The 24,274-nt window shown below is 46.4% G+C and overlaps 1 protein-coding gene across 6 annotated transcripts in view; it reads right to left on the minus strand.

The window, feature by feature from the left end:
* LOC118371874 (sorting nexin-13) overlaps positions 1 to 24,274 on the minus strand; it is a 51,158-nt gene that overhangs the window by 20,615 nt on the left and 6,269 nt on the right. For 3 of the 6 annotated variants that reach the window (XM_035757509.2, XM_035757508.2, XM_035757511.2), the window contains exons 2-19: positions 15,212 to 15,324; positions 14,921 to 15,023; positions 14,739 to 14,828; positions 13,963 to 14,084; positions 13,759 to 13,880; positions 13,518 to 13,622; positions 12,740 to 12,828; positions 12,267 to 12,350; positions 11,972 to 12,110; positions 10,484 to 10,572; positions 10,261 to 10,360; positions 8,650 to 8,840; positions 8,401 to 8,508; positions 8,125 to 8,257; positions 7,773 to 7,810; positions 7,422 to 7,491; positions 6,436 to 6,578; positions 5,833 to 5,940 (exon numbers count right to left, since the gene is read on the minus strand). In XM_035757509.2, coding sequence (XP_035613402.2) covers positions 5,833 to 5,940; positions 6,436 to 6,578; positions 7,422 to 7,491; positions 7,773 to 7,810; positions 8,125 to 8,257; positions 8,401 to 8,508; positions 8,650 to 8,840; positions 10,261 to 10,360; positions 10,484 to 10,572; positions 11,972 to 12,110; positions 12,267 to 12,350; positions 12,740 to 12,828; positions 13,518 to 13,622; positions 13,759 to 13,880; positions 13,963 to 14,084; positions 14,739 to 14,828; positions 14,921 to 15,023; positions 15,212 to 15,324 — 1,947 coding nt within the window. The other 3 variants (XM_052472378.1, XM_052472377.1, XM_035757513.2) reach the window with 3 other exon arrangements.

The following is a 24,274-nucleotide window of genomic DNA, read 5'->3' on the forward strand; positions in this document are numbered from 1 at the left end:
GAAGATAGGAATGGGCATAGCCACGTAAAACAGATATAACAACTACACACACAGAGAGAGAAGAGAGAAATGGGCATAGCCATGTAAAACAGATATACTAAAGATATAACAACTACACACACACACAGAGAAGATAGGAATGGGCATAGCCACGTAAAACAGATATACTAAAGATATAACAACTACACACAGAGAGAAGAGAGGAATGGGCATAGCCACGTAAAACAGATATACTAAAGATATAACAACTACACACACAGAGAAGATAGGAATGGGCATAGCCACGTAAAACAGGTATACTAAAGATATAACAACTACACACAGAGAGAAGAGAGGAATGGGCATAGCCATGTAAAACAGGTATACTACACACACAGAGAGAGAAGAGAGGAATGGGCATAGCCACGTAAAACAGGTATACTACACACAGAGAGAAGAGAGGAATGGGCATAGCCATGTAAAACAGGTATACTACACACACAGAGAGAAGAGAGGAATGGGCATAGCCATGTAAAACAGGTATACTACACACACAGAGAGAAGAGAGGAATGGGCATAGCCATGTAAAACAGGTATACTACACACACAGAGAGAAGAGAGGAATGGGCATAGCCACGTAAAACAGGTATACTACACACACAGAGAGAAGAGAGGAATGGGCATAGCCATGTAAAACAGGTATACTACACACAGAGAGAAGAGAGGAATGGGCATAGCCACGTAAAACAGATATACTAAAGATATAACAACTACACACAGAGAGAAGAGAGGAATGGGCATAGCCACGTAAAACAGGTATACTACACACAGAGAGAAGAGAGGAATGGGCATAGCCATGTAAAACAGGTATACTACACACACAGAGAGAAGAGAGGAATGGGCATAGCCATGTAAAACAGGTATACTACACACACAGAGAGAAGAGAGGAATGGGCATAGCCATGTAAAACAGGTATACTACACACACAGAGAGAAGAGAGGAATGGGCATAGCCACGTAAAACAGATATACTAAAGATATAACAACTACACACAGAGAGAAGAGAGGAATGGGCATAGCCACGTAAAACAGATATACTAAAGATATAACAACTACACACACACACACAGAGAGAAGAGAGGAATGGGCATAGCCATGTAAAACAGATATACTAAAGATATAACAACTACACACAGAGAAGAGAGGAATGGGCATAGCCACGTAAAGCAGATATACTAAAGATATAACAACTACACACACACACAGAGAAGAGAGGAATGGGCATAGCCATGTAAAACAGATATACTAAAGATATAACAACTACACACAGAGAGAAGAGAGAAATGGGCATAGCCATGTAAAACAGATATACTAAAGATATAACAACTACACACAGAGAGAAGAGAGAAATGGGCATAGCCATGTAAAACAGATATACTAAAGATATAACAACTACACACAGAGAGAAGAGAGGAATGGGCATAGCCATGTAAAACAGGTATACTACACACAGAGAGAAGAGAGGAATGGGCATAAACCACGTAAAACAGATATACTAAAGATATAACAACTACACACACACAGAGAGAGAAGAGAGGAATGGGCATAGCCACGTAAAACAGGTATACTACACACACAGAGAGAAGAGAGGAATGGGCATAGCCATGTAAAACAGGTAAACTACACACACAGAGAGAGAAGAGAGGAATGGGCATAGCCATGTAAAACAGGTATACTACACACACAGAGAGAAGAGAGAAATGGGCATAGCCATGTAAAACAGGTATACTACACACACAGAGAGAGAAGAGAGGAATGGGCATAGCCATGTAAAACAGGTAAACTACACACACAGAGAGAGAAGAGAGGAATGGGCATAGCCATGTAAAACAGGTAAACTACACACACAGAGAGAGAAGAGAGGAATGGGCATAGCCATGTAAAACAGATATACTAAAGATATAACAACTACACACACACAGAGAGAGAAGAGAGAAATGGGCATAAAACAGGTATACTACACACACAGAGAGAGAAGAGAGGAATGGTCATAGCCATGTAAAACAGGTATACTACACACAGAGAGAGAGAAGAGAGGAATGGGCATAGCCATGTAAAACAGGTAAACTACACACACAGAGAGAGAAGAGAGGAATGGGCATAGCCATGTAAAACAGGTATAACAACTACACACACAGAGAGAGAAGAGAGGAATGGGCATAGCCATGTAAAACAGGTATAACAACTACACACACACAGAGAGAAGAGAGGAATGGGCATAGCCATGTAAAACAGGTAAACTACACACAGAGAGAGAAGAGAGGAATGGGCATAGCCATGTAAAACAGGTAAACTACACACACAGAGAGAGAGAGAAGAGAGGAATGGGCATAGCCATGTAAAACAGGTAAACTACACACACAGAGAGAGAAGAGAGGAATGGGCATAGCCATGTAAAACAGGTATACTACACACAGAGAGAAGAGAGAAATGGGCATAGCCATGTAAAACAGGTATACTACACACACAGAGAGAGAAGAGAGGAATGGGCATAGCCATGTAAAACAGGTATACTACACACAGAGAGAGAGAAGAGAGGAATGGGCATAGCCATGTAAAACAGGTAAACTACACACACAGAGAGAGAAGAGAGGAATGGGCATAGCCATGTAAAACAGGTAAACTACACACACAGAGAGAGAAGAGAGGAATGGGCATAGCCATGTAAAACAGATATACTAAAGATATAACAACTACACACACACAGAGAGAGTAGAGAGGAATGGGCATAGCCATGTAAAACTGGTATACTACACACAGAGAGAGAGAAGAGAGGAATGGGCATAGCCATGTAAAACAGGTAAACTACACACACAGAGAGAGAAGAGAGGAATGGGCATAGCCATGTAAAACAGATATACTAAAGATATAACAACTACACACACACACAGAGAGAAGAGAGAAATGGGCATAGCCATGTAAAACAGGTATACTACACACACAGAGAGAGAAGAGAGGAATGGGCATAGCCATGTAAAACAGGTATACTACACACAGAGAGAGAGAAGAGAGGAATGGGCATAGCCATGTAAAACAGGTAAACTACACACACAGAGAGAGAAGAGAGGAATGGGCATAGCCATGTAAAACAGGTATAACAACTACACACACAGAGAGAAGAGAGGAATGGGCATAGCCATGTAAAACAGGTATAACAACTACACACACACAGAGAGAAGAGAGGAATGGGCATAGCCATGTAAAACAGGTAAACTACACACACAGAGAGAGAAGAGAGGAATGGGCATAGCCATGTAAAACAGGTAAACTACACACACAGAGAGAGAGAGAAGAGAGGAATGGGCATAGCCATGTAAAACAGGTAAACTACACACACAGAGAGAGAAGAGAGGAATGGGCATAGCCATGTAAAACAGGTATACTACACACACAGAGAGAAGAGAGAAATGGGCATAGCCATGTAAAACAGGTATACTACACACACAGAGAGAGAAGAGAGGAATGGGCATAGCCATGTAAAACAGGTATACTACACACAGAGAGAGAAGAGAGGAATGGGCATAGCCATGTAAAACAGGTAAACTACACACACAGAGAGAGAAGAGAGGAATGGGCATAGCCATGTAAAACAGGTAAACTACACACACAGAGAGAGAAGAGAGGAATGGGCATAGCCATGTAAAACAGATATACTAAAGATATAACAACTACACACACACAGAGAGAGTAGAGAGGAATGGGCATAGCCATGTAAAACTGGTATACTACACACAGAGAGAGAGAAGAGAGGAATGGGCATAGCCATGTAAAACAGGTAAACTACACACACAGAGAGAGAAGAGAGGAATGGGCATAGCCATGTAAAACAGGTAAACTACACACACAGAGAGAGAAGAGAGGAATGGGCATAGCCATGTAAAACAGATATACTAAAGATATAACAACTACACACACACACAGAGAGAAGAGAGAAATGGGCATAGCCATGTAAAACAGGTATACTACACACAGAGAGAGAATAGAGGAATGGGCATAGCCATGTAAAACAGGTATACTACACACAGAGAGAGAGAAGAGAGGAATGGGCATAGCCATGTAAAACAGGTAAACTACACACACAGAGAGAGAAGAGAGGAATGGGCATAGCCATGTAAAACAGGTATAACAACTACACACACAGAGAGAGAAGAGAGGAATGGGCATAGCCATGTAAAACAGGTATAACAACTACACACACAGAGAGAGAAGAGAGGAATGGGCATAGCCATGTAAAACAGGTAAACTACACACACAGAGAGAGAAGAGAGGAATGGGCATAACCATGTAAAACAGGTAAACTACACACACAGAGAGAGAGAAGAGAGGAATGGGCATAGCCATGTAAAACAGGTAAACTACACACACACACAGAGAGAAGAGAGGAATGGGCATAGCCATGTAAAACAGGTAAACTACACACACAGAGAGAGAAGAGAGGAATGGGCATAGCCATGTAAAACAGGTAAACTACACACACAGAGAGAGAAGAGAGGAATGGGCATAGCCATGTAAAACAGGTAAACTACACACACACAGAGAGAAGAGAGGAATGGGCATAGCCATGTAAAACAGGTAAACTACACACACAGAGAGAGAAGAGAGGAATGGGCATAGCCATGTAAAACAGGTAAACTACACACAGAGAGAAGAGAGGAATGGGCATAGCCATGTAAAACAGGTAAACTACACACACAGAGAGAGAATAGAGGAATGGGCATAGCCATGTAAAACAGGTAAACTACACACAGAAAGAGAGAAGAGAGGAATGGGCATAGCCATGTAAAACAGGTAAACTACACACACAGAGAGAGAATAGAGGAATGGGCATAGCCATGTAAAACAGGTAAACTACACACACAGAGAGAGAATAGAGGAATGGGCATAGCCATGTAAAACAGGTAAACTACACACAGAAAGAGAGAAGAGAGGAATGGGCATAGCCATGTAAAACAGGTAAACTACACACACACAGAGAGAAGAGAGGAATGGGCATAGCCATGTAAAACAGGTAAACTACACACACAGAGAGAGAATAGAGGAATGGGCATAGCCATGTAAAACAGGTAAACTACACACAGAAAGAGAGAAGAGAGGAATGGGCATAGCCATGTAAAACAGGTAAACTACACACACACAGAGAGAAGAGAGGAATGGGCATAGCCATGTAAAACAGGTAAACTACACACAGAGAGAGAAGAGAGGAATGGGCATAGCCATGTAAAACAGGTAAACTACACACAGAGAGAGAAGAGAGGAATGGGCATAGCCATGTAAAACAGGTATACTACACACAGAGAGAGAAGAGAGGAATGGGCATAGCCATGTAAAACAGGTAAACTACACACACACAGAGAGAAGAGAGGAATGGGCATAGCCATGTAAAACAGGTAAACTACACACACAGAGAGAGAAGAGAGGAATGGGCATAGCCATGTAAAACAGGTAAACTACACACACACAGAGAGAAGAGAGGAATGGGCATAGCCATGTAAAACAGGTAAATTACACACACAGAGAGAGAAGAGAGGAATGGGCATAGCCATGTAAAACAGGTAAACTACACACACAGAGAGAGAAGAGAGGAATGGGCATAGCCATGTAAAACAGGTATACTACACACACAGAGAGAGAAGAGAGGAATGGGCATAGCCATGTAAAACAGGTAAACTACACACACAGAGAGAGAAGAGAGGAATGGGCATAGCCATGTAAAACAGGTATACTACACACACAGAGAGAGAAGAGAGGAATGGGCATAGCCATGTAAAACAGGTAAATTACACACACTCCCACCTGTAGGTATGCGTTGAGATCTTTTTTCCTCTTCTCCAGGAAGTCTCTGTCCATGTTGTTGAACGTCTTCTTCCCTGGCAGCTTCAGGATCGACATCAAGTTCTCAAACTGGAATATATCAAACACACACATACATGCCAGGTTCCCAAAATGGAGGTACAACACACATCCATAGAGATGGGTGGAGGGTGCACTTAGACCAAAGTCTGTTTTTAGCATGGGCAGCACCATTGGGGCTTCCACCATTTTGAAGTAGTCAATTGGGTGGGACTTGCTATGGGTCAAGGCAGGATCACATTTCATTTCATCCAGGTAAGCAAAATTCCTTAAGTGCAGGAGGCAGTAAATCACCAACCTTGGCTTTATACCTGTTCAGACTATACGCACTCCAGCACATTAGGTGGTGTTATGCACCTTTTCAGTTTATTTACAAACTGCCAACGGACTCTTAGAAGTATAACTTTAATACAACTTTAAAATGGAGATGCTGTCACAGACGATGCGATTGCAAGGATAGAAGGTATGCCATCTTTCCATATCTATGTACACACCTTAGAAGTCAGAAGGACTTTGTTATAGGAACCCACATATATTTACCTTTACCTGCTCCGTGATCCTCATGTGGAAGTCGTGGAAGTCGGAGTAGCGGCGGTAGGTTTTCCAGGAGTCCTCGCTGCCGTCGTGGTTACGGCGGCACACGGTGATGGCGTAGAGGGCGTAGGTCTTGCCGTGGTCATTACACACCCCTGTAGCACCCAGCAGCCCCAACCCCATACCCAACCCAGCCCCGGGGAGACAAGCATCAGCTACTGATACACAGAGACCAGGGGGAAGAGGCGGCAGGAGAGGGAAGGGAGAAAGGATAAAGAGGAAGCACACAGACAGAGAAGGGGAATGAGGACAGATGACAAAAAGTAGCAAAGGAATAAGTGAAGGAAAAAGAGAAGAAATGGTAAAGGTGATGAAATAATGAAAGTGTAAAAAGAAAAGTAGCAGCAACATGAGATGGTAACATGAGTGATACAAGTTGATGGTTAACGTGAGGAGATGAGGTTACAGGTCAAAGGGTGATGGAGAGGGGAGGAGGGGGCTAGTCGGGGGAGTGGTCAGTAGTTCAATAAGGCACACACACAGTTCTGGCCCTAAAACAAAAGTTACTCGTCGCACCGCTGTAAAATCTTGCCCACCCTGCCCACCAAAATCAATCCAAAACATGCTTTCCATTGTATCATCAAAGATACATATTCCATGCCATAAATAATGGAACTCACTGGACTGCCGTCTTGTAGTGTTAGGAGACAACACTGCATCTAGGCTTCTTACAGCATCAAGGCATTTTGACAGGGTAACGTTTTTAAGGCCACTACTGTTGTACCCACACATATCTGAATGAAACCACATTAGTAGTCAGTAGACACACATGCAAGTGAGAGAACAATGGTAGTTGGTTAACTTTCAGTAGCACACTAGCCTAAGTCCTCCAACTGTTCTTAAAACACTAGTAAAACTAAATGCATGCTCACATCCCACCACAGACAACACACTCATCTGACTGGATATCACAAGTCTGAATTCAAGTGTGTGAGTACCTGTGTCAGAGATGAAGGCGTGTAGCTGTATATTGTCGTCATGGCAGGAATTCGAAAGGTCATCCAGAGACTGTAAACAGTGGAGAGAAACAACCAATAAGAACCAGAGATACTGTTAATCCCTGTACTAACAGCCAATCACCAGCAGCAATACCGCTACTTCGACAGCAGCAAAAGTCAACCATTTCCTAACAGTTGTTAAATCTTAACAACTCTATAGCAGGGTAGCGAATACCACTAGAGGTCCAATAACACAACACCTGTTCTAAAAGACAGTACCGTGACTAGGGCTGGCTGTATTTAATGACTGCACTGAGCGCTGGTGTGTCTCAGGGACTGATGAGAACTTACTAGATTAATGCTTCCTGTTGGAGAACCGTTGAACGATTCTGTAGAGGAAGAGAGAGAAATAGTTCAAGATATAGGACAACAGTTTCTCTTCAAAGCTATGGGGAATGGGTTGAGCCAGAGGTATCAAACTCATTCCATGGAGGGCTGTGTGTCCTGTTAGTTTTGTTATTTATTTTCAATAGGTGTCCAACTAAGACCTAGACAACCAGGTGAGGGGAGTTCCTAACTAATCAATTGCCTTCATTGATAAAAAGGGAGAAGTAAAAACCCACAGACACTCGGCCCTCCTCTCACCCCTGGGTTAGGGTTAAGCTATGCTTACAACGCACAGACATAGACAGACCGTACTAACCTCCATCTCCGTCATCTGATCCTCTATAAGACGGTTCTTTGAGCATGTCCAGTTCAGCTAACATCCTGATGTAGAGGGGGCTCTGTCTGAACGACGGGTAGTACCTCTCATCACGAAGCATCATGTCATACACCTGCAACACACACACCAGAACACATGGGAATAGTTTATTTGGATCCACAACAACACATTGAGTGCAAAGGTCTCAAATATGCTTGCTAGCTGTTACAGTCTCAGACAGTTGATAACCTTTTAATCAGACTAACAAAAACACACTTTTCTCTGGATCTCGTCGAATATCTCTGGCGTGGGGTCTCCTTCCTTCTGTAGCTTCTCTCTTAGTTTGACTACAGACACCTCATCTACTTGTACCCTGGGGGACGCCTGGAGAGAGAGAGAGAGAGGGGAAGAGGGAGAAAGGGAGAAAGAAAGAGAGAAAAAGGTGGACAAAAGTTTAAGAAAATGTGTGGGTTTGTGCACGTGTTGCGAAAGTGTATGTGTATGTTGTGAAAGCGTGTGTGTTACCTTATCAGACAGGTACTGTTCATAGACCCCTAATGCTGCAGCCTTCAGCAGTCCTTGAGTGGAACCTCCCTTCTTTCCATCCTTCTGCCATCCCTCCATCACCTCTAGTTGTTGCTGGGCTGTTACTCTGTAGCCCTCCACTGTCAGCCAGAAGAACAGCTCTGCCTGGGCCCCAGCCGCCTGCATGTAGTCTACAGAAGAGGGTAGAGGTCAAGGGTTAGAGGTAAGGGGTGAGGATATTCCTATGTAGCCCTCCACTGTCAGGCACACACATAGTTTGTTTGCTGTTGTATGTGTTTTTCCAGGGTCTTCTGTCTGTGTCTTTTCCCCAACCCACGTCCCCACTGGAGACCATTTGACTCTTGGAGGCACTTATTGTAAATAAGAATTTGTTCTTAACTGACTTTCCTGAGTGGACACTGTGTTAACAAACCTCCAAACGAGCTTCAATGCCACAAAACACTCCTTCCGTGGCCTCCAACTGCTCTTAAAACACAAGTCAAACTAAGTGCATGCTCTTCAACCGATAGCTGCCCGCACCCGCCCACCTAGCATCATTACTCTGGACAGTTCTGACTTAGAAAATGTGGACAACTACAAATACCTAGGTGTCTGGTTAGACTGTAAACTCTCCTTCAAGAATCATATTAATTAAGCATCTCCAATCCAAAATTAAATCTAGAATCATATTTTGCAACAAAGCCTCCTTCACTAATGCTGCCAAACATACCCTCGAAAAACTGACTATCCTACCGATCCTTGACTTCGGCGATGTCATTTACAAAATAGCCTCCAACACTCTACTCAGCAAATTGGATGCAGTCTATCACAGTGCCATCTGTTTTGTCACCAAAGCCCCATATACTACCCACCATTGCGACCTGTATGCTCTCGTTGGCTGGTCCTCGCTACATATTCGTCGCCAAACCAACTGGATCCAGGTCATCTATAAGTCTTTGCTAGGTGAATCCCCGCCTTATCTCAGCTCACTGGTCACCATAACAACACCCACCTGTAGCAGGCGCTGCAGCAGGTATATCTCACTGGTCATCCCCAAATCCAACACCCATTTGGCCGCCTTTCCTTCCAGTTCTCTGTTGCCAATAACTGGAACGAATTGCAAAAATCACTGAAGCTGGAGTCTTATATCTCCCTCACTAACTTAAAGCGTCGGCTGTCAGAGCAGCTTACCGATCTATAAATAGCCCATCCAACCAACTACCTCATACTTAAAAAAATATGATAATAATAATAAATTCTGCTCTTTTGCACACCAGTATTTCTACTTGCACATCCTCATCTGCACATCTGTCACTACAGTGTTAATTTGCTAAATTGTAATTACTTCGCCACTATGGCCTATTTATTGCCTTTCCCCCATTTGCACACACTGTATATAGACTATTGACTGTATGTTTGTTTATTCTATGTGTAACTATGTTGTTTGTGTCGCACTGCTTTGCTTCATCTTGGCCAGGTCGCAGTTGTAAATGAGAACTTGTTCTCAACAGGCCTACCTTGTTAAATAAAGGTGAAATTTAAAAGATGAAAGGTTAAATAAAATATAAAAACAACTTGGCTTGCATGTTGTGTGTGTGGTACAGTACAAACCCATAAAGAATTGCAAGGCGATGTTGTGAACAAGGACGTGTTCCAGTGGGATGATGCACAGCTTGCCCAAATTAGCTGCTAGTTTCAGAGTATCCACTTCCTACAGCAGTGATAGAGAGGTGGAGATAAGGAGAGATAGAAAGCGTGAGAAAGAGGTTTAGTAAGTGTGTGTCAAACTCATTTTCACTGTTCATCAAACTCTCCATAATACCCCATGTCTGACCTTCCCTGACTGTAGCCTCTGTATCCTGGTCTCACAGACCTTCTTCACAAACAACAGACTGTTGATCTGATTCTTTATAACATTGATATCTGAGAGAGGGAGAGAAAGAGGGAAGAAATGGGATGGAGGGAGATGAGGAGAGTGGAATGAGAGATTAATAAATATATTTGGGGGGGATTGTATGTATAAACACAGCAAAAAAAACATCCTCTTACTGTCAACTGTGTTTATTTCAGTAAACTTAACATGTGTAGATATTTGTATGAACATAACAAGATTCAACAACTGAGACATAAACTGAAGAAGCTCCACAGACTAACAGAAATTGAATAATGTGTCCTTGAACAAAGGAGGGGTCAAAATCAAAAGTAACGGTCAGTATCTGGTGTGGCCACCAGCTGCATTAAGTACTTGAGATTGAGATCCGGGCTCGTCGCTGGCCATGGCAGAACACTGACATTCCTGTCTTGCAGGAAATCACGCACAGAACGAGCAGTATGGCTGGTGGGATTGTCATGCTGTAGGGTCATGTCAGGATGAGCCTGCAGGAAGGGTACCACATGAGGAAGGAGGATGTCTTCCCTGTAATGCACAGCGTTGAGATTGCCTGCAATGACGACAAGCTCAGTCCGATGATGCTGTGACACTCCGCCTCAGACCATGACGGGCCCTCCACCTCCGAATCGATCCCACTCCAGAGTACAGGCCTCAGTGTAACGCTCATTCCTTCAATGATAAACGCGAATCCGACCATCACCCCTGGTGATAAAAAAGGAAACGTTGTTGCCAATGATGTCTGGTGAGGACCTGTCTTACAACAGGCCTACCAGCCCTCAGTCCAGCCTCTCTCAGCCTATTGCGTACAGTCTGAGCACTGATGGAGGGATTGTGCGTTCCTGGTGTAACTCGGGCAGTTGTTGTTACCATCCTGTACTTGTCCCGCAGGTGTGATGCTCAAATTTACTGATCCTGTGCAGGTGTTGTTACACGTGGTCTGCCACTGCGAGGGCGATCAGCTGTCCATCCTGTCTACTTGTAGCGCCGTCTTAGGCATCTCACAGTACGGACATTGCAATTTATTGCCCTGGCCACATCTGCAGTCCTCATGCCTCCTTGCAGCATGCCTAAGGCACGTTCACACAGATGAGCTGAGACCCTGGGCATATTTATTTTGGTGTTTTTCAGAGTCAGTACAAAGGCCTCTTCAGTGTCCTAAGTTTTCATAACTGTCCTTAATTGCCTACCGTCTGTAAGCTGTTAGTGTCTTAACCATTCCACAGGTGATGTTCATTAATTGTTTATGGTTCATTGAACAATCATGGGAAACAGTGTTTAAACCCTTTACAATGAAGATCTGTGAAGTTATTTGGATTTTTATGAATTTTCTTTGAAAGACATGGTCCTGAAAAAGGGACATTTCTTTTTTTGCCGAGTTTACTTTATGGTAAAAGTGTGGCGTCATGCATGTCTGTGTGTGTGTGTGTGTACCATCTCCTGCGGTGTCCAGTGATCGTAGGTACTGTAGTTCCTCCAGGGCCTTGTCTTTAACAGCCTCCAGCTCAGACACTTTGTCTGTCAGCTTCAAGATGTTCATAAACGCCTCGTAGTTACAGCTAGAGTCCCGGATCTACACACATACACGCGTTTATATAACATTTATATCAGTTGTATTGATAAAAGTTATTGATCTCTACTAACCTTCTACAACTGGTTGATGAAGTGGTAATATTGATAAAAGATTCCAATAACGATATTGATTATCGACGTGATTACTGATACTGACCATCCAGATAACAAACTGGTTGATGTAATCAGGATCACTCAGCTGGTTGACCAGAGGAAGGAGAACGCCTCGCGCCAGAATCTCCTGGGACATGGACACAATCAAATTACATCACATAAAATATTACTTCATGCCATTTAGTAGACGGCTTTTATCCACTTACATTCATGCGTGCATAGATAATGATGTATGGGTGGCCCCAGCGGGTATCGAACGCGCAACCCTTGGTGTTGCAAGCGCCATCAATCAAATTTCAATCAATCAAATGTTATTTATATAGCCCTTCGTACATCAGCTGATATCTCAAAGTGCTGTACAGAAACCCAGCCTAAAACCCCAAACAGCAAGCAATACAGGTGTACTGACTGAGCCACTCAGGACCACACATCACACTCAATTTCATGTTGGTGTTTGTGTCACAGTGTGAGTGTGTGCTTGTCTTGTGCATGTCTGTTTTTGTGTGTGTGTCTCACCCTGAGGAAGTATCTCATGTTCTTGTTGTGGAAGTCTCCAGGAGGTAGTAAAAGGTAGAGCAGCACCTCACACAAGTCCCTCAGGAACCCTGACACAGAGACACACACAGAGACGTCAGTACCTGAATGTCAACATTATGATGTACACCGAGTATACCAAACATTAGGAACACCTTCCTAATATTGAGTTGCACCCCCCTTTTGCCCTCAGAACAGCCTCAATTTGTCAGGTATGGATTCTACAAGGTGTTGAAAATATTCCACAGGGATGCTGGCCCATATTGACTCCAATGCTTCCCACAGCGTGTCAAGTTGGCTGGATGTCCTTTGGGTGGTGGACCATTCTTGATACACGCGGGAAATGGTTGAGCATGAAAAACAAACCAGTGTGCCTGGCAACTACCACCAGACCCCGTTCAAAGGCACTTACATCTTTTGTCTTGCTCATTCATCCTCTGAATGGCACACAAACACAATCCATGTCTCAATTGTCTCAAGGCTTTAAAATCCTTATTTAACCCGTCTCCTCATCTACACTGACTGAAGTGGAATTACCAGGTAACATCAATAAGTGATAACAGCTTCCACCTGGATTCACCTGGTCAGTCTATGTCATGGAAAGAGCAGGTGTTCTTAATGCTTTGTACACTCTGTGTATATACACACACACACACACACACACACACACACACACACACAAAAGTTGCTTTAACTTCCTTGTTGAGGTTCAGCGTGTGAACCTTCCTCGCTCTAATGGAAAGTGTATGTGTGTGTCTACCTTCTTCATCCTTCAGGGAGGTGCAGACCACGTCTCTGCAGACACTCCTCTCCATCTCTACCTCCGCCTCAAAAAATGACTCCACCATCTCCTCCGACAAGTCCCCTAGAAACACATCACCACAAGCATCACCTTCATCAACACAATTGTCATCACCACAATTAACACCATCAACATCACCACAATCATCATCATGTCAGAGAGAGAGAGCGCCTGTCTGTCAGTGGATGTGTATTCCTACTCTGTTTATTGTCATCCCTGCGCTCCAGTCTGTCCTGGGCCTTTCTGAAGACTCGGAGGTGAGTAGCGAAGTCATCCACCAGTCTGGTGGTGAAATAAGGCTGCCAGTCCACCTCTTTAGACCTGTATAATAATAACACAGTAGTTATAGAGAAGTAAGGAAGAGCAGTAAATCACCAGTAATATAGCAGTAATAGAATGTTACCGTGTAGAGAACTGGACCAAAGCGTTCTGGACAGTCTGTCTGATTTCCAGCAGGAAAGACTCATCCTCACTCAGAGTGTAATACCAATACTGAATATAATCTCTCAATGCAAACTGGATGACCTGGAGAGGGAGAGAGTGTGAGTGAGAGAAACTGGCCAGTCATTATTGTAGGTGAGAAGTCAATTTTCATTAAACCCACAGTGGCCATACAGAACACAAGAGGGAGATAAACCACGCAGGACCACACACACACACACACACACACACACACACACACACACACACACACACACACACACACACACACACACACACACACACACACACACACACACACACACACACACACACACACACACACACACTGGGGCTGCTGATCCAGGCAGGTCATGATCTAATTAGGCTACTTAAAGACATGTCCTCACTTTATCTGGCTGCTATAGCAACTAACTAGCCCTTTAGTGGACACATTTCAGTCACAGCTATCATTCTCAAGGACTAACAGAGGGAATATGTCTGTTATGTTCAACACTGAGACACGTACATAAACATCCACTAAGACAGGCAGAAATTCAAACACACCCCTTTGCTACAGAGACATAAATGTCTGCATTGAGATAGTTGCAGACTAAAACTAGTGACTTGGCTTCAATCACAGTTGTATAGACAGAGCCCAGTAAGCAGAAAGTATCTGTGTCATCAGGCTGTGTGTCAGCACTGTGCTCCCTCTCCGTTTGTTTTCACTTGCCCATCCTTCATCCATCTGTTACTTACCTGTTGCAGAGGCTCGTCTATGTAGTTGGAGCCAGTCAGTCTCCTGTCTATCTTTATAGGCTTCTGCTCCAACCTCATCTCATCCAACGTCTGGGGGGGAAAGAAAGAGAGGGGGGAGAGATAGATAAAGAGATGGAGGGGGAGGGGAGAGAGAGTCATTTGTGTGAGTGTATGTATCCTACCTTCAGTATACCCGTTTGTGTGGCTGGCAGGTAAGAGTGTTCACACTTCTCAAGATGTCTCTCTGAGTTGGTCTTCCCAAACAACAGAGTGACCGCAAAACCACTGGAGGAGGAGAGGAGAGAGGGAGAAGAGTGGAAGGGAGAGGAGGAGAAGAGGAAGAAGACAGGTAAACCAGATTCATTAGTTATCTCAGTAAAAACCTATTGAAAGCTAGAATACAACCAAGACAGATCATTTCACATAAACACATCTATAAAGGATTTAACTTCAAACAGGTTTTACACACTTACCCGCCTACAACGCAGCAGATATAGAAGGCCAGGTAGAAGATAGCGAAGGGTCCAAAAGTGATGAGGAACAGCACCACTCCTAGACCCCCCCATCCCCACACAGACAGACTGGCCTGGAGGGGGAGGGAGGGGGTTAACGTATAGCAATCACCCACCTAATTTCACATATTAACTGTGGCAGCCTAATGCACTTCATCTCAGTGCAAGAGGCGTCACTACAGTCCCTGGTTCAAATCCAGGCTATATTACATCCGGCCGTGATTGGGAGTCCCATTGGGCGGCGCACAATTAGCCCAGCGTCGTCCAGGTTTGGCCGGGGAAGGCCGTCATTGTAAATAACAATTTGTTCTTAACTGACTTGCCTAGTTAAATAAAATATAAAACACTACAGAAAGTCAGATCGAGAGAAAGTGAGAGGGAGAGAGTTTCTCATCCTCAGGTTACCTGTTATTGTCAGAGCAGGAAAAAGATAAACTAACTGCTGACCTCACTGCTGACCTCACTGCTAACGTCGCTAGCTCTCTCACTGCATCCTAACCCGATCTCACACAGCCTACAGCCTAACGCTAGCAAGCTAACTGCTAATGCTAGCACTTGTAATTTGTCAGGGCATAGACTCTACAAGGCATCGAAAGCCTTCCACAGGGTAGCTGGCCCAGGAAACTGTTTAGTGTGAAAAACCCAGCAGTGTTGCAGTTCTTGACACAATCAAACCGGTGTGCCTGGCACCTACTACCACACCCTGTTCAAAGGCACTTAAATATCTTGTCTTGCCTATTCACCCACTGAAATGGCGCGCACACACAGGCACACACAGACACAGGCAAACACACACACAGACACAGGCACACACACAGACACACACACAGGCACACACAGACACAGACACAGACACACACACACACACACACACACACACACACACACAGGCACACACACAGACACAGGCACACACACAGGCACAGACACAGGCACAGACACACACACAGACACAGGCACACACACACACAGACACAGGCACAGACACAGGCACAGGCACAGACACAGGCACACACAGACACAGGCACACACAGACACAGGCACACACACACACAGGCACACACACACACACAGGCACACACACACACAGGCACACACACACACAGGCACACACAATCCGTGTCTCAATTGTGTCAAGGCTTAAAAATCCTTCTTTAACCTGTCTCCTCCCCTTCATCGACACTGATTGAAGTGGATTTAACATGTGACATCAATAAGGGATCATAGCTTTCACCTGGATTCACCTGGGCAGTCTATGTCATGAAAAGAGCAGGTGTTGCTAATGTTTTGTACACTTGGTGTATAATGTCTTCTACGGAGAGAAGTTGTGATTCGCCCAGAAGAATCTACCGCCAACTACATCGAGTCACTATCAGTCAATAATTGTAAAGCTGTCCATTATTTAATGTTTTCCTTCTCTAGGTTTGTCCTGTGTAACTGCAAGCTTTACTTCGGGTGCTGAAATCCGTAGTTTTTGACATAAGTAACATTTTAAGCAACCTCTGTTAGCAGAGGAGGAGGAGGACCTCATCAAAAATCAGATGTTTTTGATTTGTCAGGGGAAACAGAGAAGGCTATTTATCAAAAACTATGGATTCAAAACGGACGACTCTATAGCAATCAGGACAAGCACAGGTACACAGTAAGCATTAAAGAATTGTATATATTTTATAAGTATTGAGTTACTGCATGTTTGAAGTCGCTAACTTCCTACTTCATTGGAAAACAGTGGAATACAGGGTGCAATTTGACAGACTACTACAGATTTCAGCACCCAAAGAAAAGCTTGCAGTTACAGACAAACAGATACAAGGTAAGCATAAAAATAATGGACATTTTTACCAGTACTGGAGCACACTCTTCTGGGCGCATCGCAACTTAAAGGACCAATGCAGTCAAAAAACATGATTTGACAGTGTTTTTTTTATATGTATATTTCCACACAGGTTGGAAGAATACTGTGAAATTGTGACAATTATGATAATGCCCTTTTAGTGTAAGAGCTGTTTGAAAAGTCTTCCTGAAATTTGAGCCTGTTTTGGTGGGATGGAGTTTTGGCCTGCCTGGTGACTAGTTAATAGGCCAATAAGAAAGAGTTCCAAATCTCTCTACCAATAACTGCTAGTTCAGTTTCCCCCTCCCCAATCAGACCACTCCCAGACAGACCTAGCAAAATTCTTGCTTGAGAACTTGCTCTTTGCTAAGAAGCTATTTTGTTACTTTTTGACCATTTTAATTTAAAACAATCACTGTAATGTACTTAATTGTTACCCAGAAATGATTTGATATTGAGATTTTTAAAAACGGCTGCATTGGACCTCTGTAGAAGACATATGTTGGAGTTAAGTCGCTTAGCTACCGGTGACCCAGTTTCATGCTTACAAGCTAACTGCTAATGCTATGCTAGCTTTCTCACTGCATCCTTTAGTCTCACACAGCCTAAATGCAGGCTAACACTAGCAAGCTTATGCTAGCAGACTCTGTACGTAACCCAGTCTCCAGCCAACACTGGCACACATCCCACAGGCGAACAAGATACAACGGGTTTATTCATTACCACAGGTCATTAGCCTACATTGAGGGATTCTTCAGGCTACTTGAAAGACAGCCAGGCTAACAGCTAAAGCTGGTCCGGAATCTATTTTGCATGAGGATTGTCTACCAGGGTCTAGATCACAGTTCATTTGTTTTGTTTACATTCTTCAGATGTTTGCTGTGAGAGCTAAAGTTTCCAGGAGTGCTAGGTGAAGTGATATGGGTGAGGCAGGTGTGTGTCCACCCACAGGACTGTGGCAGTCACAGAGGGGGCACTCAGGTGGAATGTGGCACTCCAGGTGCAGGAAGGAAAATCGCAATAGGTGAGGTGAGAACGGCACTGTGTGTGTGTGTCACTAGAGGAAGCAGGAACTCCAGATGCAGGAAGGAAGGGAGAATTAGGCCATGGGGAGAATCTCAATTGCATACTCCTAGCATCCTCACTCCTCAAAACCCATTGGATGAGAAAGCCAGAGGCACCGCCCCTCTGACCTTCCCCTCCAATGGGTTGGGGGTCAGAGCCTCTGGCCTTCTCATCAAATGGGTTTGGAGGAGAGAGGATGCTTGGAGTATGCAATTGAGATTTTCCCATAGTTATCACAGACAGGCTACTGAAGGAAAGTGTACTGTTCACACAGGCCATGGGACAAGGACATCCCGGCTGACCAAACCTTCCCCTAAACCGGACAGCGCTGGGTCAATTGTGTGTCGCCTCATGGGTCTCCTGGTCGCGGACAGCTGCGACACGGCCCGGGATCGAACCTTAGTCTGTAGTGACGGCTCAAGCACTGCCGTGCCTTAGACCTCTGCGCCACTCGGGAGGCCCAGCGACCTGACAATTTTATTTAGGAGCATCAGCGTGCCTAGAAAAATTAAGGATTCTAGCTTTAATATCTAAAAATACTTTTCACTGTGGTCCTACATTTATTTATTTTCAACTTTGGGGCACACATGCTCCTTGTAACAAAGTTCAGCGTTGAGCCCTGGGACGGTAGGTCTCCAGGAACAGGTTCAGAGAGCTCTGCTATAAAGTATTGTGTGAAAGAAAGGAGGACCCCAGGGGAATAAACAAATAGAAAGTGATCTGTCCACGATCTGAGTCAGAGCCACCCTGCTGCTGATCCCTCCCACTGCTGATCCCTCTCACTGTAGAGCCACCCTGCTGCTGATCCCTCCCACTGTAGAGCCACCCTGCTGCTGATCCCTCCCACTGTAGAACCACGCTGTTGCTGATCCCTCCCACTGTAGAGCCACCCTGCTGCTGATCCCTCCCACTGTAGAGCCACCCTGCTGCTGATCCCTCTCACTGTAGAGCCACCCTGCTGCTGATCCCTCCCACTGCTGATCCCTCTCACTGTAGAGCCACCCTGCTGCTGATCCCTCCCACTGCTGATCCCTCTCACTGTAGAGCCACCCTGCTGCTGATCCCTCCCACTGTAGAGCCACCCTGCTGCTGATCCCTCCCACTGTAGAACCACCCTGCTGCTGATCCCTCCCACTGTAGAACCACCCTGCTGCTGATCCCTCCCACTGTAGAGCCACCCTGCTGCTGATCCCTCCCACTGTAGAGCCGAGCCACCCTGCTGCTGATCCCTCCCACTGTAGAACCACCCTGCTGCTGATCCCTCTCACTGTAGAGCCACCTCACTGCTGATCCCTCCCACTGTAGAGCCACCCTGCTGCTGATCCCTCCCACTGTAGAGCCACCCTGCTGCTGATCCCTCCCACTGTAGAGCCGCCCTGCTGCTGATCCCTCCCACTGTAGAGCCACCCTGCTGCTGATCCCTCTCACTGTAGAGCCACCCTGCTGCTGATCCCTCTCACTGTAGAGCCACCTCACTGCTGATCCCTCTCACTGTAGAGCCACCCTGCTGCTGATCCCTCCCACTGCTGATCCCTCTCACTGTAGAGCCACCCTGCTGCTGATCCCTCTCACTGTAGAGCCACCCTGCTGCTGATCCCTCCCACTGTAGAGCCACCCTGCTGCTGATCCCTCCCACTGTAGAGCCACCCTGCTGCTGATCCCTCCCACTGTAGAGCCACCCTGCTGCTGATCCCTCCCACTGTAGAGCCGCCCTGCTGCTGATCCCTCCCACTGTAGAGCCACCCTGCTGCTGATCCCTCTCACTGTAGAGCCACCCTGCTGCTGATCCCTCTCACTGTAGAGCCACCTCACTGCTGATCCCTCTCACTGTAGAGCCACCCTGCTGCTGATCCCTCCCACTGCTGATCCCTCTCACTGTAGAGCCACCCTGCTGCTGATCCCTCTCACTGTAGAGCCACCCTGCTGCTGATCCCTCTCACTGTAGAGCCACCCTGCTGCTGATCCCTCTCACTGTAGAGCCACCCTGCTGCTGATCCCTCCCACTGTAGAGCCACCCTGCTGCTGATCCCTCTCACTGTAGAGCCACCCTGCTGCTGATCCCTCTTACTGTAGAGTCACCCTGCTGCTGATCCCTCTCACTGTAGAGCCACCTCACTGCTGATCTCTCTCACTGTAGAGCCACCCTGCTGCTGATCCCTCCCACTGCTGATCCCTCTCACTGTAGAGCCACCTTGCTGCTGATCCCTCTCACTGTAGAGCCACCGTGCTGCTGATCCCTCTCACTGTAGAGCCACCCTGCTGCTGATCCCTCTCACTGTAGAGCCACCCTGCTGCTGATCCCTCTCACTGCAGAGCCACCCTGCTTTTGATCCCTCTCACTGTAGAGCCACCCTGCTGCTGATCCCTCCCACTGCTGATCCCTCTCACTGTAGAGCCACCCTGCTGCTGATCCCTCCCACTGTAGAGCCACCCTGCTGCTGATCCCTCCCACTGTAGAACCACCCTGCTGCTGATCCCTCCCACTGTAGAGCCACCCTGCTGCTGATCCCTCCCACTGCTGATCCCTCTCACTGTAGAGCCACCCTGCTGCTGATCCCTCCCACTGTAGAGCCACCCTGCTGCTGATCCCTCCCACTGTAGAACCACCCTGCTGCTGATCCCTCCCACTGTAGAACCACCCTGCTGCTGATCCCTCCCACTGTAGAGCCACCCTGCTGCTGATCCCTCCCACTGTAGAGCCGAGCCACCCTGCTGCTGATCCCTCCCACTGTAGAACCACCCTGCTGCTGATCCCTCTCACTGTAGAGCCACCTCACTGCTGATCCCTCCAACTGTAGAGCCACCCTGCTGCTGATCCCTCCCACTGTAGAGCCACCCTGCTGCTGATCCCTCCCACTGTAGAGCCGCCCTGCTGCTGATCCCTCCCACTGTAGAGCCACCCTGCTGCTGATCCCTCTCACTGTAGAGCCACCCTGCTGCTGATCCCTCTCACTGTAGAGCCACCTCACTGCTGATCCCTCTCACTGTAGAGCCACCCTGCTGCTGATCCCTCCCACTGCTGATCCCTCTCACTGTAGAGCCACCCTGCTGCTGATCCCTCTCACTGTAGAGCCACCTCACTGCTGATCTCTCTCACTGTAGAGCCACCCTGCTGCTGATCCCTCCCACTGCTGATCCCTCTCACTGTAGAGCCACCCTGCTGCTGATCCCTCTCACTGTAGAGCCACCCTGCTGCTGATCCCTCTCACTGCAGAGCCACCCTGCTTTTGATCCCTCTCACTGTAGAGCCACCCTGCTGCTGATCCCTCCCACTGCTGATCCCTCTCACTGTAGAGCCACCCTGCTGCTGATCCCTCTCACTGTAGAGCCACCCTGCTGCTGATCCCTCTCACTGTAGAGCCACCCTGCTTTTGATCTCTCCCACTGTAGAACCACCCTGCTGCTGATCCCTCTCACTGTAGAGCCACCCTGCTGCTGATCCCTCCCACTGCTGATCCCTCTCACTGTAGAGCCACACTGCTGCTGATCCCTCTCACTGTAGAGCCACCCTGCTGCTGATCCCTCTCACTGTAGAGCCACCCTGCTGCTGATCCCTCTCACTGTAGAGCCACACTGCTGCTGATCCCTCTCACTGTAGAGCCACCCTGCTGCTGATCCCTCCCACTGTAGAGCCACCCTGCTGCTGATCCCTCTCACTGTAGAGCCACCCTGCTGCTGATCCCTCTCACTGTAGAGCCACCCTGCTGCTGATCCCTCTCACTGTAGAGCCACCCTGCTGCTGATCCCTCTCACTGTAGAGCCACCCTGCTGCTGATCCCTCTCACTGTAGAGCCACCCTGCTGCTGATCCCTCTCACTGTAGAGCCACACTGCTGCTGATCCCTCTCACTGTAGAGCCACACTGCTGCTGATCCCTCTCACTGTAGAGCCACCCTGCTGCTGATCCCTCCCACTGTAGAGCCACCCTGCTGCTGATCCCTCTCACTGTAGAGCCACCCTGCTGCTGATCCCTCTCACTGTAGAGCCACCCTGCTGCTGATCCCTCTCACTGTAGAGCCACCCTGCTGCTGATCCCTCTCACTGTAGAGCCACCCTGCTGCTGATCCCTCTCACTGTAGAGCCACCCTGCTGCTGATCCCTCTCACTGTAGAGCCACCCTGCTGCTGATCCCTCTCACTGTAGAGCCACCGTGCTGCTGATCCCTCTCACTGTAGAGCCACCCTGCTGCTGATCCCTCCCACTGCTGATCCCTCTCACTGTAGAGCCACCCTGCTGCTGATCCCTCTCACTGAAGAGCCTGATAGTGATCAGGATAACACTGTGAGCGGTCTGTCTATCAGCTCATCTACATTAGATAGATAAAGTAGCTGAGGGAAGAGAACCATCAATACAGGAGGAAGGTTTATAAAGAAACTCAGCAAAAAAAGAAACGTCCTCTCACTGTCAACTGCGTTTATTTTCAGTAAACTTAGCATGTGTAAATATTTGTATGAACATAAGATTCAACAACAGACATAAACTGAACAAGTTATACAGATATGTGACTAACAGAAATTGAATAATGTGTCCCTGAACAGAGGGGGGGTCCAAAAGTAACCGTCAGTATCTGGTGTGGCCACCAGCTGCATTAAGTACTGCAGTGCAATGGGATTGAGATCCGGGCTTGTCGCTGGCCATGGCAGAACATTGACATTTCTGCCTTGCAGAAAATCATGCACAGAATGAGCAGTATGGCTGGTGGCATTGTCATGCTGGAGGGTCATGTCAGGTTGAGCCTGCAGGAAGGGTACCACATGAGGGAGGAGGATGTCTTCCCTGTAACGCACAGTGTTGAGATTGCCTGCAATGACAACAAGCTCAGTCCGATGATGCTGTGACACACCGCCCCAGACCATGACGGACCCTCCACCTCGATCCCACTCCAGAGTACAGGCCTCAGTGTAACGCTCATTCCTTCAACGATAAACACAAATCTGACCATCACCCCTGGTGAGACCAATCCACGACGTGTCAGTGAAGAGCACTTTTTGCCAGTCCTGTCTGGTCCAGCAACGGTGGGTTTGTGCCCATAGGCGAGGTCATTGCTGGTGATGTCTGGTGAGGACCTGTCTTACAACAGTCCTACAAGCCCTCAGTCCAGCCTCTCTCAGCCTGTTGAGGACAGTTTGAGCACTGATGGAGGGATTGTGCGTTCCTGGTGTAACTCGGGCCACCCTGTACCTGTCCCGCAGGTGTGTTGATCGGATGTACCGATCCTGTGCAGGTGTTGTTACACGTGGTCTGCCACTGCGAGGATGATCAACGGTCTGTTCTGTCTCCCTGTAGTATGGTCTTAGGTGTTTCACAGTACGGACATTGCAATTTATTGCCCTGGCCACATCTGCAGTCCTCATGCCTCCTTGCAGCATGCCTAAGGCACGTTCACACAGATGAGCAGGGACCCTGGGCATATTTATTTTGGTGTTTTTCAGAGTCAATAGAAAGGCCTCTTTAGTGTCCTAAGTTTTCATAACTGTGATCTTAATTGCCTACTGTCTGTAAGCTGTTAGTGTCTTAACAACTGTTCCACAGGTGCATGTTCATTAATTGTTTATGGTTCATTGAACAAGCATAGGAAACAGTGTTTAAACCCTTAACAATGGATTGGGTAATGGGGACATACATAAATGGCAACTTTTGGGTCAGTGTGTGTGTTTCAACTATTTAACTGTACTAGAATGCTTAAAAGGACAGTAACATTTTAAATATGGGTATAGTTGTTTTTGGAAAGGAAAATATTGGATATCGGTATTTGCCAAAAATGTCATATCGGTGCATCACTAGTGCCGATGAAGATTTAGGGAAAAGTGCATTACTGTGGCTTGGAAACACAATGACATTTCAAAAAGAGGCAAATAATTCATAGGAAAAGCTTTTGTCATCATTGTTATGTCACCAGATTTCATTTAGATACAGTAGAACTAATTAGCTAGCTAAGATTGAGGGGAGAGCACATTTCCAGAGGTCAGGACACTCACGCTTCTGTGTAAAAGCTGATGGTGGTGTTGAGTACTGCAGCAGTATTACAGCTATAACGACACACACACGGGATATGTTTTGACCTTTCCAGGGGTCAGGGTGATGGTGTTGAGTAGTACAGCAGTATTACAGCTATAACGACACACA

This window comes from Oncorhynchus keta, chromosome 20, assembly GCF_023373465.1.
Source record: "Oncorhynchus keta strain PuntledgeMale-10-30-2019 chromosome 20, Oket_V2, whole genome shotgun sequence".
Lineage (NCBI taxonomy): Eukaryota > Metazoa > Chordata > Actinopteri > Salmoniformes > Salmonidae > Oncorhynchus > Oncorhynchus keta.